Below are 13,234 nucleotides of genomic sequence, written 5' to 3'. Positions count from 1 at the left end.
CTCTGTCCTATATCTATCAGCCCTCAGTTTAAAGCGATGTCCCCTCGTGTTAGCCATCACCATCTGTGGAAGAAGGCTCTCCCTGCCCGCCCTATCTAACCATCGGATTATCTGATACCTCTCAGTTAAGTCACCTCTCAACCTCCTTCTCCCTAACACAAACAGCCTCCGTTCCCTCAGCCTTTCCTCGTCAGACCTTCCCTCCCAGACCGGGCGCTATCCCGGGAAATCTCCTCTGCACCCTTTCCGCAGCTCCCACATCCTCCCTCTAACCCGGTGACCCAGAACTGTACATTTTCTACAGTTGCAGCCTGTGACCTCTGTGTGAGTCACCCTTCAGGGGCGTTCCAACAAGGGAAGAAGATCTGCCGTCTGTGCCCAGCGTGGTCACCCACGTGACTCCAGGAGGCCAGAGCTGGAAACCAGCCTCTGAAATGGCCAGCCAAGTCATTAACAGCGTGTGCTGTGGCTCTGGCTTACCCTGCTTGGAGCTGATCCAACACCGCACCCCACCTCTCCCCCCCCCCCCCCCCCCCCCCCCCCCCCCCCCCCCCCCCCCCCCCCCCCCCCCGCCAGCTTGGCCTGGAACAGTGCATGAGAACGGAGATGTTTCTGCTCTGTTACTTTCTCCCTGGGACCCTCACCAATCCAGAATCCACCTCGTGTCAGAAACACTCTCCAGGAACTCTGTGGGAATGAATTCCACAGATTCACCACCCGAGAGAGAGAGAGAGAGAGCGAGTGGGGGGGGGTGCGGGTGGGGCAGGAGGTTGCTGAGATTCTCTGGCAAGAGTGCGGCGACCAAAGGGATGATAGAAGACCACAGGTCACAGGGAGGCAATCCATCACCTTTAAATCGCTGCCCCCCCCCAGGCATTGTGCTGAAGGCCAGGGAATGGGTTACATACAGCAATCCAGCACAGAACAGGCCCTTCGGCCCTCAGTGGTGTGCTGACCTGTGAACTAATCTCAGCCCATCCCCCTACACTATCCCATCACCATCCATCTGCTTATCCGATCTCCCTAACGTGACTCAGTGGCGTTCCATGCCCTTCCTGCTCTCTGTATAAAGAACCTGCCTCTGACATTGGTCTTCAATCTATCACCCCTCTGGTTGTGGGTGTGTACCTCCTTGTACACACTGACCCCATCATCCTGGGACCCTCACTGTCCAGAGCCCTTTCCCCAGGGCCGGACTGACTGGTCTGAGGGGGTCACAGTTTGAAGATATTAGGGGGAAGGTATAGAGGGGACATCAGAGGAAGTTGCTTTCCCCAGAGAGTTGGGAATACATGGAATGCTTTCCCAGCAGTGGTGCTGGGAGCAGAGACGTTAGGGACATATAAGCGCCTGCTGGCCATGCACATGGACATCAGTGAACTGAGCGGTGTGTAGGTTAGGTTGTTATATTTTACATTCGGATTAATCCTTGGCATAACAGTGTGGGTGAAACGGCCTGGTCTGTGCTGTACTTTCCTATGTTCTGTCTAATCCTCTGACCATCTTGTATGTCTCAACCAATAAATCCCCCCTTAGCCACCTTTTCTCCAATGAGAACAGACCCAAGTCCCTCAGCCTTTCCTCATAAGAGCTTCCCTCCAGACCAGGCAACATCCTGGGAAATCTCCTCTGCCCCTTTTCCAATGTTCCACATCCTTCCTGTAATGGGACGCGCAGAACTGGACACAATATTCCGAGTGTGGCCGCACCAGCGTTGTGTATAGTTGCAGCATGATATTGTGGTTCCGGAACTCAATCCCTCTCCCAATGAAACCTAATACACCGTATAACAGCACTATCCACCTGGGTGGCAACTTTCAGGGATCTATGTACATGGGACTCCAAGATCCCTCTGCATACCCACACTGCCAAGAATCTTCCCACTGACCCAGTACTCTGCCTTCCTGTTATTCTTCCCAAAGTGCATCACCTCACATTTAGCTGCATTGAACTCCATTTGCCACCTCTCAGCCCAATTCTGCAGTTTATCCAAGTCCCCCTGCAACCTGTAACATTCTTCCACACTGTCCACTACTCCACCGACTTTAGTGTCATCTGCAAACTTACTAATCCATCCACCTATCGTTGTGTCTAAGTCATTTATAAAAATGACAAACAGCAGTGGTCCCAAGTCAGACCCTTGTGGCACACCACTAGTAACCGGACTTCAGGCTGAATATTTTCCATCAACCACCACTCGCTGCCTCCTTTCAGAAAGCCAGTTTCTAATACAAACTGCTAAATCCCCCTCAATCCCATGCCTCTGCATTTTCTCCAACAGCCGACCATGTGGAACCTTATCAAAGGCTTTACTTAAGTCCATGTACACCACATCAACTGCCCTACCCTCATCCACATGCTTGGTCACCTTCTCAATAAACTCAATGAGGTTTGTGAGACACGACCTGCCCTGTTGTTGATCTGAAATCAAATTGTTGCTTGCTAGATGATTATAAATCATATCTCTTATAATCCTTCCCAAAACCTTTCCCACAACAGATGTAAGGCACACTGGTCTCTAATTCCCTGGGTGATCTCTGCTGCTCTTGAACAAGGAACAACATCTGCAATCCCCCAGTCCTCAGGTAATAAACCAGTAGACAATGACCACTCCAGTATCACCGCCACAGGCTCTGCTATCTCCTCCCCTAACTTCCCAGAGAATCCTCGGGTAAACCCCATCCGGCCCAGGGGACTTGTCTACGGGGGTTATAGACTGAGGGAGGGGTGGTGGAGTGGGCTGGAGGAGACCATTCGGCCCTCCTGGCCCAGCCTAGCCCTGCTCACCACGGTGCTGGTGGGTTCTGTAGGGGGGAGTTGTCTACGGGGGGTTATAGACTGAGGGAGGGGTGGTGGAGTGGGCTGGAGGAGACCATTCGGCCCACCTGGCCCTGCCTAGCCCTGCTCACCACGGTGCTGGTGGGTTCTGTAGGGGGGAGTTGTCTATGGGGGGGTTATAGACTGAGGGAGGGGTGGTGGAGTGGGCTGGAGGAAACCATTCGGCCCTCCTGGCCCAGCCTAGCCCTGCTCAGTGCTGCAGGAGGGGTTGTCCCGTCCCGTCCCGTCCCATCCAATCAGGGGTGAGGGGGCGGAGCTGTGAGCACATTGTCTTTCTGTTCATTGGCCCTCCCCCCTTATCCAAGACCTGTCCAATCTACGGCGGGTGTATGTTGATTGACAGCTGGGCCAACCAGTCCCTCAGGTAGGCGGGGCACCCGGCTGAAGGGCAGCACCCTCTCTGCTGTTTGAGTGACGGGAGGCCGTCCTTAATGACTGGTGGCAGTCTGGTCCAATGGCAGCGTTGGGCGCGTTGACGGACGGGTACCGCCTCCAATTGCAATCTGGGGGTGGGCGTTATATGTCATATTAACGGCTGCCTGGGCCAATGGGTGCTGCGACAGGCCGTGTAAGGCACGGTGCAGCCTGATTGACATGCAAGTCTACGAATCGTCGATGGCTTGAGGGGCGTAACCCTTTGAAGGACAGCCGTTCCGGCCAATGAGGGAGAGCGGCGCGGGGGCCGACCGGTTGTCCATGAGGGCATAGAATGGATAGTAGAAGACCTTGACGGACGGGTTTCTCCGCCAATGACAGAGTGCTATTCTCCCTGAGTGACACATACCTTCTCCAATCAGCGGCTGAGGGATCGAATCAGGGCACGGTGGTCCAGCCTTTCGGGGTAATGGACGGATCCTTCGGCCAATGGAGGTGTGGACAGTGGGCGGGACGACCCACTGCCCGCCGATTCGGGCTGCCTGTCGATATGATAGACAAGGCAACCGACCAGTGAGAGCGCTCTCCCCGTTGGCCTGCGTGCGAATGGGCCAATGGAAGCGCGAGCCCTCTAGGCGACGGCCGGCGCGACCAATGGGGGCACAGGCGGAGGGCGGGAGTCCGGTGTGGAACGGCAAGGGGGAAGGCGGATTGGTGGAACCCGCAGACCGCGAGCGGGCCAACGGGGATGGCGAGCGGAGGGCGGGACGCACCGATGGACAGGCGCCTCGACCATTAGGGACGCGCGACGGGGTGGGCGGGCCGCGGTGGCCGGGCCAACCACAAGGGGGGGAGGGGGCGGGGGCCCGGTTTGATGGACGGCGGAATGCGGCCAACCGGAGGGCGGCGGGCCGCTGACGGACGGTGGGGCCGGCCAATGGGCGTCCGAGGTGTACACGGCCGGGAGTGAGGGCGGGATGTGCACACGGAGGGCAAGGAGCCGGCGGCGTACACGGTCCGAGAGAGGAAGAGGGCAAGTTACTCCCAGTGTGGGGGGAGGGGAGTGCATTTATATATAAACCTCCCCGTCCGGGCTGAACCCTCCCTCCCATTTAACCCCCACTGTGTGACCCGGGGGTGGGGGTGGGGGTGGGGGGAGGGGTTATTATTTCTGGTATTCTCCGTGTACAAGGCCTCAGCTTCCAGAATGTTCCAGAGAGGGGGCGGGGTCACGTCCGGGCTCCTCCCCCTCCCCCCGCAGCTCAGCGACCAATCAGGACCCTGTCTCCGGGCAGATCTGAGTGACGTCACGGCCGAGCAGCCAATCAGAGCGGGCGGGGTGCCCCATCTGCTTCGGGGTCCAAGGGGGAGGGGGTGTTCGGTGCATTTATATACAAACCTCCCCCGTCCCTGGGGAAGCCTCAATGGGGGGAGGGGGAGGGGGAGGGGGGTGGAGTTTAATTCCCGGTGGCTCTCAGGGAGAAGGGGGCGGGGTCAGGGAGAAGGGGGAGGGGTCAGGATGGGGGGTGGAATTAGGGGAGGGGCCAGGGTGTAAGGTGGGTGGGGTTAGGGTAGGGGTGGAGTTAGGGGAGGAGCCAGCGTGTGTGGTGGGTGGGGTTAGGGTAGGGGTGGAGTTAGGGGAGGAGCCAGGGTGTGAGGTGGGTGGGGTCAGGGTGGTGGGGGGTGGAGTTAGGGGAGGAGCCAGGGTGTGAGGTGGGTGGGATCAGTGTGGTGGGTGGAGTTAGGGGAGGAGCCAGGGTGTGAGGTGGGTAGGGTCAGGATGGTGGGGAGGTGGAGTTAGGGGAGGAGCCAGAGTGTGAGGTGGGTTGGGTCAGGGTGGTGGGGGGTGGAGTTAGGGGAGGAGCCAGGGTGTGAGGTGGGTGGGATCAGTGTGGTGGGTGGAGTTAGGGGAGGAGCCAGGGTGTGAGGTGGGTGGGGTTAGGGTAGGGGTGGAGTTAGGGGAGGAGCCAGGGTGTGAGGTGGGTGGGGTTAGGGTAGGGGAGGAGCCAGGGTGTGAGGTGGGTGGGGTTAGGGTAGGGGAGGAGTTAGGGGAGGAGCCAGGGTGTGAGGTGGGTAGGGTCAGTGTGGTGGGCGGACTTAGGGGAGGAGCCAGGGTGTGAGGTGGGTGGGATCAGTGTGGTGGGTGGAGTTAGGGGAGGAGCCAGGGTGTGAGGTGGGTAGGGTCAGGATGGTGGGGGGTGGAGTTAGGGGAGGAGCCAGGGTGTGAGGTGGGTTGGGTCAGGGTGGTGGGGGTGGAGTTAGGGGAGGAGCCAGGGTGTGAGGTGGGAGGGATCAGTGTGGTGGGTGGACTTAGGGGAGGAGCCAGAGTGTGTGGTGGGTGGGGTTAGGGTAGGGGTGGGATTAGGGGAGGAGCCAGGGTGTGAGGTGGGTGGGGTTAGGGTAGGGGTGGAGTTAGGGGAGGAGCCAGGGTGAGAGGTGGGTGGGATCAGTGTGGTGGGTGGAGTTAGGGGAGAAGGTGTGGGGTATGGGGAGAAGGGTAGGGGTAAGGAGAAAAGAGGAGGGGTCTGGGGAGAAGGGGTGGGGTATGGGGAGAATGGGAGGGGTCTGGGGAGAAGGAGGGGACTGTGAAATAGGAAGAGTCAAAGTTTGAGGTAGGTAGGGTCAGGGTGAGGGGGTGGGGTCAGGGTGAGGGGGTGGGGTCAGGGTGAGGGGGTGGGGTCAGGGTGAAGGGATGGGGTCAGGGTGAGGGGATGTGGTCAAGTTGAGGGGTGGGGTCAGGTTGAGGGGGTGGGGTCAGGGTGAGGGGATGGGGTCAGGGTGAGGGGGTGGGTTCAGGGTGAGGGGGTGGGGTCAGGGTGAGGGGGTGGGTTCAGGGTGAGTGGTGGGGTCAGGGTGAGGGGATGGGGTCAGGGTGAGGGTGGAGTGGGTGGGGTCAGGGTGAGGGGGTGGGGTCAGGGTGAGGGTGGAGTGGGTGGGGTCAGGGTGAGGGGGTGATGTCAGGGTAAGGGGTGGGGTCAGGGTGAGGGGATGAGGTCAGGGTGAGGGTGGAGTGGGTGGGGTCAGGGTGAAGGGGTGGGGTCAGGGTGAGGGGGTGGGGTCAGGGTGAGGGTGGAGTGGGTGGGGTCAGGGTAAGGGGTGGGGTCAGGGTGAAGGGTGGGGTCAGGGTGAGGGGGTGGGGTCAGGGTGAGGGGGTGGGGTCAGGGTGAGGGGATGGGGTCAGGGTGAGGGGGTGGGGTCAGGGTGAGGGGTGGGGTCCGGGTGAAGGGATGGGGTCCGGGTGAGGGGATGGGGTCAGGGTGAGGGGCTGGGGTCAGGGTGAGGGGGTGGGGTCAGGGTGAGGGTGGAGTGGGTGGGGTCAGGGTGAGGGGGTGGGGTCAGGGTGAGGGGTGGGGTCAGGGTGAGGGGGTGGGGTCAGGGTGAGGGGGTGAGGGGGTGGGGTCAGGGTGAGGGGGTGGGGTCCGGGTGAGGGGTGGGGTCAGGTTGAAGTGATGGGGTCAGGGTGAGGGGTGGGGTCAGGGTGAGGGATGGGGTCAGGGTGAGGGATGGGGTCAGGGTGAGGGGATGGGATCAGGGTGAGGGTGGAGTGTGTGGGGTCAGGCTGAGGCATGTGGTCAGGGTGAGGGGTGGGGTCAGGGTGAGGGGATGGGGTCAGGGTGAGGGTGGAGTGGGTGGGGTCAGGGTGAGGGGGTGGGTTCAGGGTGAGGGTGGAGTGGGTGGGGTCAGGGTGAGGGGGTGGGTTCAGGGTGAGGGTGGAGTGGGTGGGGTCAGGGTGAGAGGGTGGGGTCAGGGTGAGGGGGTGGGGTCAGGGAGAGGGGATGGGGTCAGGGTGAGCGGGTGGGGCCAGGGAGAGGGGATGGGGTCAGGGTGAGCGGGTGGGGTCAGGGTGAGGGGATGGGGTCAGGGTGAGCGGGTGGGGTCAGGGTGAGGGGGTGGGGTCAGGTTGAGGGGTGGGGTCCGGATGAGTGGTGGGGTCAGGGTGAAGGGATGGGGTCAGGGTGAGGGGATGGGGTCAGGGTGAGGGGATGGGGTCAGGGTGCGGGATGGGGTCAGGGTGAGGGGATGGGGTCAGGGTGCGGGATGGGGTCAGGGTGAGGGGTGGGGTCAGGGTGAGGGGATGGGGTCAGGGTGAGGGGATGGGGTCAGGGTGAGGGTGGAGTGGGTGGGGTCAGGGTGAGGCATGTGGTCAGGGTGAGGGGTGGGGTCAGGGTGAGGGGATGGGGTCAGGGTGAGGGTGGAGTGGGTGGGGTCAGGGTGAGGGGGTGGGGTCAGGTGAGGGTGGAGTGGGTGGGGTCAGGGTGAGGGGGTGGTGTCAGGGTGAGGGGATGGGGTCAGGGTGAGGGGATGGGGTCAGGGTGAGCGGGTGGGGTCAGGGTGAGGGGATGGGGTCAGGGTGCGGGATGGGGTCAGGGTGAGCGGGTGGGGTCAGGGTGAGGGGATGGGGTCAGGGTGAGGGGATGGGGTCAGGGTGCGGGATGGGGTCAGGGTGAGGGGGTGGGGTCAGGGTGAGGGGGTGGGGTCAGGGTGAGGGGGTGGGGTGAGGGGGTGGGGTCAGGGTGAGGGGATGGGGTCAGGGTGAGGGGTGGGGTCAGCGTGAGGGGGTGGGTCAGGTTGAAGGGGTGGGGTCAGGGTGAGGGGGTGGGGTCAGGGTGAGGGGGTGGGGTCAGGGTGAGGGGGTGGGGTCAGGTTGAGGGGGTGGGGTCCGGATGAGGGGTGGGGTCAGGGTGAAGGGATGGGGTCAGGGTGAGGTGATGGGGTCGGGGTCAGGGTGAGGGGTGGGGTCAGGGTGAGGGGATGGGGTCAGGGTGCGGGATGGGGTCAGGGTGAGGGGTGGGGTCAGGGTGAGGGGGTGGGGTCAGGGTGAGGGGGTGGGGTCAGGGTGAGGGGAGGGGTCAGCGTGAGGGGGTGGGTCAGGTTGAAGGGGTGGGGTCAGGGTGAGGGGGTGGAGTCAGGGTGAGGGGTGGGGTCAGGGTGAGGGGGTGGGGTCCGGGTGAGGGGATGGGGTCCGGGTGAGGGGATGGGGTCAGGGTGAGGGGATGGGGTCAGGGTGAGGGGATGGGGTCAGGGTGAGGGGGTGGGGTCAGGGTGAGGGGGTGGGGTCCGGGTGAGGGGATGGGGTCAGGGTGAGGGATGGGGTCAGGGTGAGGGGATGGGGTCAGGGTGAGGGGATGGGGTCAGGGTGAGGGGGTGGGGTCAGGTTGAAGGGATGGGGTCAGGGTGAGGGGGTGGGGTCAGGGTGAGGGGGTGGGGTCAGGGTGAGGGGGTGGGGTCAGGTTGAGGGGGTGGGGTCCGGATGAGGGGTGGGGTCAGGGTGAAGGGATGGGGTCAGGGTGAGGTGATGGGGTCGGGGTCAGGGTGAGGGTGAGGGTGGAGTGGGTGGGGTCAGGGTGAGGCATGTGGTCAGGGTGAGGGGTGGGGTCAGGTGAGGGGATGGGGTCAGGGTGAGGGTGGAGTGGGTGGGGTCAGGGTGAGGGGGTGGGGTCAGGGTGAGGGTGTAGTGGGTGGGGTCAGGGTGAGGGGGTGGGGTCAGGGTGAAGGGGTGGGGTCAGGGAGAGGGGATGGGGTCAGGGTGAGCGGGTGGGGTCAGGGTGAAGGGATGGGGTCAGGGTGAGGGGATGGGGTCAGGGTGAGCGGGTGGGGTCAGGGTGAAGGGATGGGGTCAGGGTGAGGGGATGGGGTCAGGGTGAGGGGATGGGGTCAGGGTGAGGGGGTGGGGTCAGGGTGAGGGGATGGGGTCAGGGTGAGGGGATGGGGTCAGGGTGCGGGATGGGGTCAGGGTGAGGGGGTGGGGTCAGGGTGAGGGGGTGGGGTCAGGGTGAGGGGGTGGGGTCAGGTTGAGGTGTGGGGTCAGGGTGCGGGATGGGGTCAGGGTGAGGGGGTGGGGTCAGGGTGAGGGGGTGGGGTCAGGTTGAGAGGTGAGGTCAGGGTGAGGGGGTGAGGTCAGGGTGAGGGGTGGAGTCAGGGTGAGGGGATGGGGTCAGGGTGAGGGGTGAGACCAGGGTGCGGGGATGGGGTCAGGGTGAGGGTGGGGTCAGGGTGAGGGGTGGGGTCAGGGTGAGGGGATGGGGTCAGGGTGAGGGGTGAGACCAGGGTGCGGGGATGGGGTCAGGGTGAGGGGTGGGGTCAGGGTGAGGGGCTGGGGTCAGGTTGAGAGGTGAGGTCAGGGTGAGGGGTGGAGTCAGGTTGAGGGGTGAGGTCAAGGTGAGGGTTGGGGTCAGGGTGAGGGGGTGGGGTCCGGTTGAGGGGATGGGGTCCGGGTGAGGGGTGGGGTCAGGTTGAGGGGATGGGGTCAGGGTGAGGGGTGGGGTCAGGTTGAGGGGGTGGGGTCAGGTTGAGGTGTGGGGTCAGGGTGCGGGATGGGGTCAGGGTGAGGGGGTGGGGTCAGGTTGAGAGGTGAGGTCAGGGTGAGGGGGTGAGGTCAGGGTGAGGGGTGGAGTCAGGGTGAGGGGATGGGGTCAGGGTGAGGGGTGAGACCAGGGTGCGGGGATGGGGTCAGGGTGAGGGTGGGGTCAGGGTGAGGGGTGGGGTCAGGGTGAGGGGATGGGGTCAGGGTGAGGGGTGAGACCAGGGTGCGGGGATGGGGTCAGGGTGAGGGGTGGGGTCAGGGTGAGGGGCTGGGGTCAGGTTGAGAGGTGAGGTCAGGGTGAGGGGTGGAGTCAGGTTGAGGGGTGAGGTCAAGGTGAGGGTTGGGGTCAGGGTGAGGGGGTGGGGTCCGGTTGAGGGGATGGGGTCCGGGTGAGGGGTGGGGTCAGGTTGAGGGGGTGGGATCAGGGTGAGGGGTCAGGTTGAGGGGGTGGAGTCAGGTTGAGGGGATGGGGTTCGGGTGAGGGGTGGGGTCAGGTTGAGGGGATGGGGTCAGGGTGAGGGTGGAGTGAGTGGGGTCAGGGTTAGGGTTGGGGTCAGGGTGAGGTGCCGGGTTTGCGTTGATGAGGGTGAGGGTTCGGGGGTTTGGATGGGGTTGGGGTCGGGGTTGGGGGTGAGGGGAGGTGAGGGTGACAAGGCGGGAGTGTGGGGGTGGTGTGTGTGTGTGGGGGGGGGGGGGGGGGGGTGGGGTGGGGTAACCACTCCCTGACTAACCCCTCTCTCCTTCCGTTACAGGTTCCTCACAGCACGGGGGCTGGGGCTGCGCCTGGGTGGGGGAAGCGAGCTCACCCCCAGAGGTGGACGGTGTACCCGGAACGGGGAGAGGGGAACGTTTCACCCACCCACCCCGAATCTCCTCCTCCGTGCCCCTCAGAAACCCCCACCCCACCCCCCACCCAGGACCATCGAGGGGCGCGTGCGACACCAGGGGACCGGACGCAGTGCGAGGGGGCTGCGTCGATGCCGCTGCCGTGGTGACCCCCACCCAACCTCTGCCCCCTCGCCAGCCCGATGTCGTTCAGCGCCACCATCCTGTTCACGCCCCCTGCCCCCGGGGGTGAGGAGCAGGGCCCCCCAGCCCCTGTGGCGGTGGCAGGGGGAGGACTGGCAGTGAGAGACACCAACCAGCTCCTGCACCTCATCTACCAGCGGCTGCAGAGAGCGGCAGAAACAGCCGAGGAGGCGCTGACCGTGGCACGGTCCAACCAGCGGGCACTGCAGAGGCTGGAGCTGGACGTCAGAAGCCTGGCCGAGGGTCTCAGGGCGAGCCAGGGAGGAAGCCCCTCCACCCAGCAGTCACCGCGCGACGGTGAGGCACCGCCAGCCGGGAGCGGGGTGTCCTGGGCACCGGAACCACAGGAAAACCAGCCGTTCAGACAGGCCAAGTGTCAGGTCTATGTGGAGGGTCCGTCTGTGCAGAGCCTGGTGGGTGAGGCACAGGGAGTGAGGGGGAGTGTGTGTGAGGGGGAGTGTGTGTGAGGGGGAGTGTGAGTGAGAGGGAGTGTGTGTGTGAGGGAGTGTGAGAGAGAGGGAGTGTGTGTGAGAGGGAGTGTGAGAGAGAGGGAGTGTGTGTGAGAGGGAGTGTGTGAGAGAGGGAGTGTGTGAGAGAGGGAGTGTGTGAGAGAGGGAGTGTGAGAGAGAGGGAGTGTGTGTGAGAGAGAGAGAGTGTGTGAGAGAGGGAGTGTGAGTGAGAGAGAGGGAGTGTGTGTGAGAGGGAGTGTGTGTGAGAGGGAGTGTGTGTGAGGGGGAGTGTGAGAGAGAGGGAGTGTGTGTGAGGGGGAGTGTGTGTGAGGGGGAGTGTGAGAGAGAGGGAGTGTGTGTGAGGGGGAGTGTGTGTGAGGGGGAGTGTGAGAGAGAGGGAGTGTGTGAGAGGGGGAGTGTGTGTGAGAGGGAGTGTGTGTGAGAGGGAGTGTGTGAGAGAGGGAGTGTGTGAGAGAGGGAGTGTGTGAGAGAGGGAGTGAGAGAGAGGGAGTGTGTGTGAGGGGGAGTGTGTGTGAGAGGGAGTGTGTGAGAGAGGGAGTGTGTGAGAGAGGGAGTGAGAGAGAGGGAGTGTGTGTGAGGGGGAGTGTGTGTGAGAGGGAGTGTGTGTGAGGGGGAGTGTGTGTGAGAGGGAGTGTGAGAGAGAGGGAGTGTGTGAGAGAGGGAGTGTGTGAGAGAGGGAGTGTGTGAGAGAGGGAGTGAGAGAGGGAGTGTGTGTGAGGGGGAGTGTGTGAGGGGGAGTGTGTGTGAGAGGGAGTGTGAGAGAGAGGGAGTGTGTGAGAGAGGGAGTGTGTGAGAGAGGGAGTGTGTGAGAGAGGGAGTGAGAGAGAGGGAGTGTGTGTGAGGGGGAGTGTGTGTGAGAGGGAGTGTGAGAGAGAGGGAGTGTGTGAGGGGGAGTGTGTGTGAGAGGGAGTGTGTGAGAGAGGGAGTGTGTGAGAGAGGGAGTGTGTGAGAGAGGGAGTGTGTGTGAGAGAGGGAGTGTGTGTGAGAGAGGGAGTGTGTGTGTGAGAGGGAGTGTGTGTGAGGGGGAGTGTGTGTGAGAGAAGGAGTGTGAGAGAGGGGGAGTGTGTGTGTGTGAGAGGGAGTGTGTGTGAGGGGGAGTGTGTGTGAGAGGGAGTGTGTGTGTGAGAGGGAGTGTGTGTGTGAGGGGGAGTGTGTGTGAGGGGGAGTGTGTGTGAGGGGGAGTGTGTGTGAGAGGGAGTGTGAGAGAGAGGGAGTGTGTGTGTGAAAGGGAGTGTGAGTGTGAGAGGGAGTGTGTGAGAGTGAGGGAGTGTGAGAGAGAGGGAGTGTGTGTGAGGGGGAGTGTGTGTGAGGGGGAGTGTGTGTGAGGGGGAGTGTGAGAGAGAGGGAGTGTGTGTGAGGGGGAGTGTGTGTGAGGGGGAGTGTGTGTGAGGGGGAGTGTGAGAGAGAGGGAGTGTGTGTGAGGGGGAGTGTGTGTGAGAGGGAGTGTGTGTGTGAGAGGGAGTGTGTGTGTGAGAGGGAGTGTGTGTGAGAGGGAGTGTGTGTGAGAGGGAGTGTGTGTGTGAGAGGGAGTGTGTGTGTGAGAGGGAGTGTGTGTGTGAGAGGGAGTGTGTGTGAGAGGGAGTGTGTGTGTGAGAGGGAGTGTGTGTGTGAGAGGGAGTGTGTGTGAGAGGGAGCGTGTGTGTGAGAGGGAGTGTGAGAGAGGGAGTGTGTGAGAGTGAGGGAGTGTGAGAGAGAGGGAGTGTGTGTGAGGGGGAGTGTGTGTGTGAGAGGGAGTGTGTGTGAGGGGGAGTGAGAGAGAGAGGGAGTGTGTGTGAGGGGGAGTGTGTGTGAGGGGGAGTGTGTGTGAGGGGGAGTGTGAGAGAGAGGGAGTGTGTGTGAGGGGGAGTGTGTGTGAGGGGGAGTGTGTGTGAGGGAGTGTGTGTGTGTGAGGGAGTGTGTGTGTGAGGGGGAGTGTGTGTGAGAGGGAGTGTGTGTGAGGGGGAGTGTGTGTGAGAGGGAGTGTGTGTGTGAGAGGGAGTGTGTGAGAGAGAGGGAGTGTGAGAGAGAGGGAGTGTGAGAGAGAGGGAGTGTGTGAGAGAGGGAGTGTGTGAGAGAGGGAGTGTGTGTGAGAGGGAGTGTGTGTGTGAGAGGGAGTGTGTGTGAGGGAGTGTGAGAGAGAGGGAGTGTGTGTGAGGGGGAGTGTGTGTGAGGGGGAGTGTGTGTGAGGGGGAGTGTGTGTGAGAGGCAGAGTGTGAGAGAGGTGAGAGGGAGTGTGAGA

At 62.6% G+C, this 13,234-nt stretch overlaps 1 protein-coding gene across 1 annotated transcript in view; it reads left to right on the top strand.

Moving 5' to 3' along the window:
• Window positions 1-10,534: 10,534 nt before the first annotated feature.
• Window positions 10,535-13,234, top strand: part of LOC132808758 (uncharacterized protein C14orf93 homolog) — a 151,923-nt gene continuing 149,223 nt past the window's right edge. Inside the window, exon 1 of the mRNA XM_060822202.1 lies at window positions 10,535-10,959. Within this exon, the coding sequence (XP_060678185.1) occupies window positions 10,546-10,959 (414 nt within the window). The 5' untranslated portion in view covers window positions 10,535-10,545. The remainder of the gene's footprint in view (window positions 10,960-13,234) is intronic.

This window comes from Hemiscyllium ocellatum (genome assembly GCF_020745735.1).
Source record: "Hemiscyllium ocellatum isolate sHemOce1 chromosome 38 unlocalized genomic scaffold, sHemOce1.pat.X.cur. SUPER_38_unloc_3, whole genome shotgun sequence".
Taxonomy (NCBI): domain Eukaryota; kingdom Metazoa; phylum Chordata; class Chondrichthyes; order Orectolobiformes; family Hemiscylliidae; genus Hemiscyllium; species Hemiscyllium ocellatum.
The sequence above is the reverse complement of the archived record's forward strand: the minus strand, read 5'-3'. Positions and strand labels throughout refer to the sequence as shown.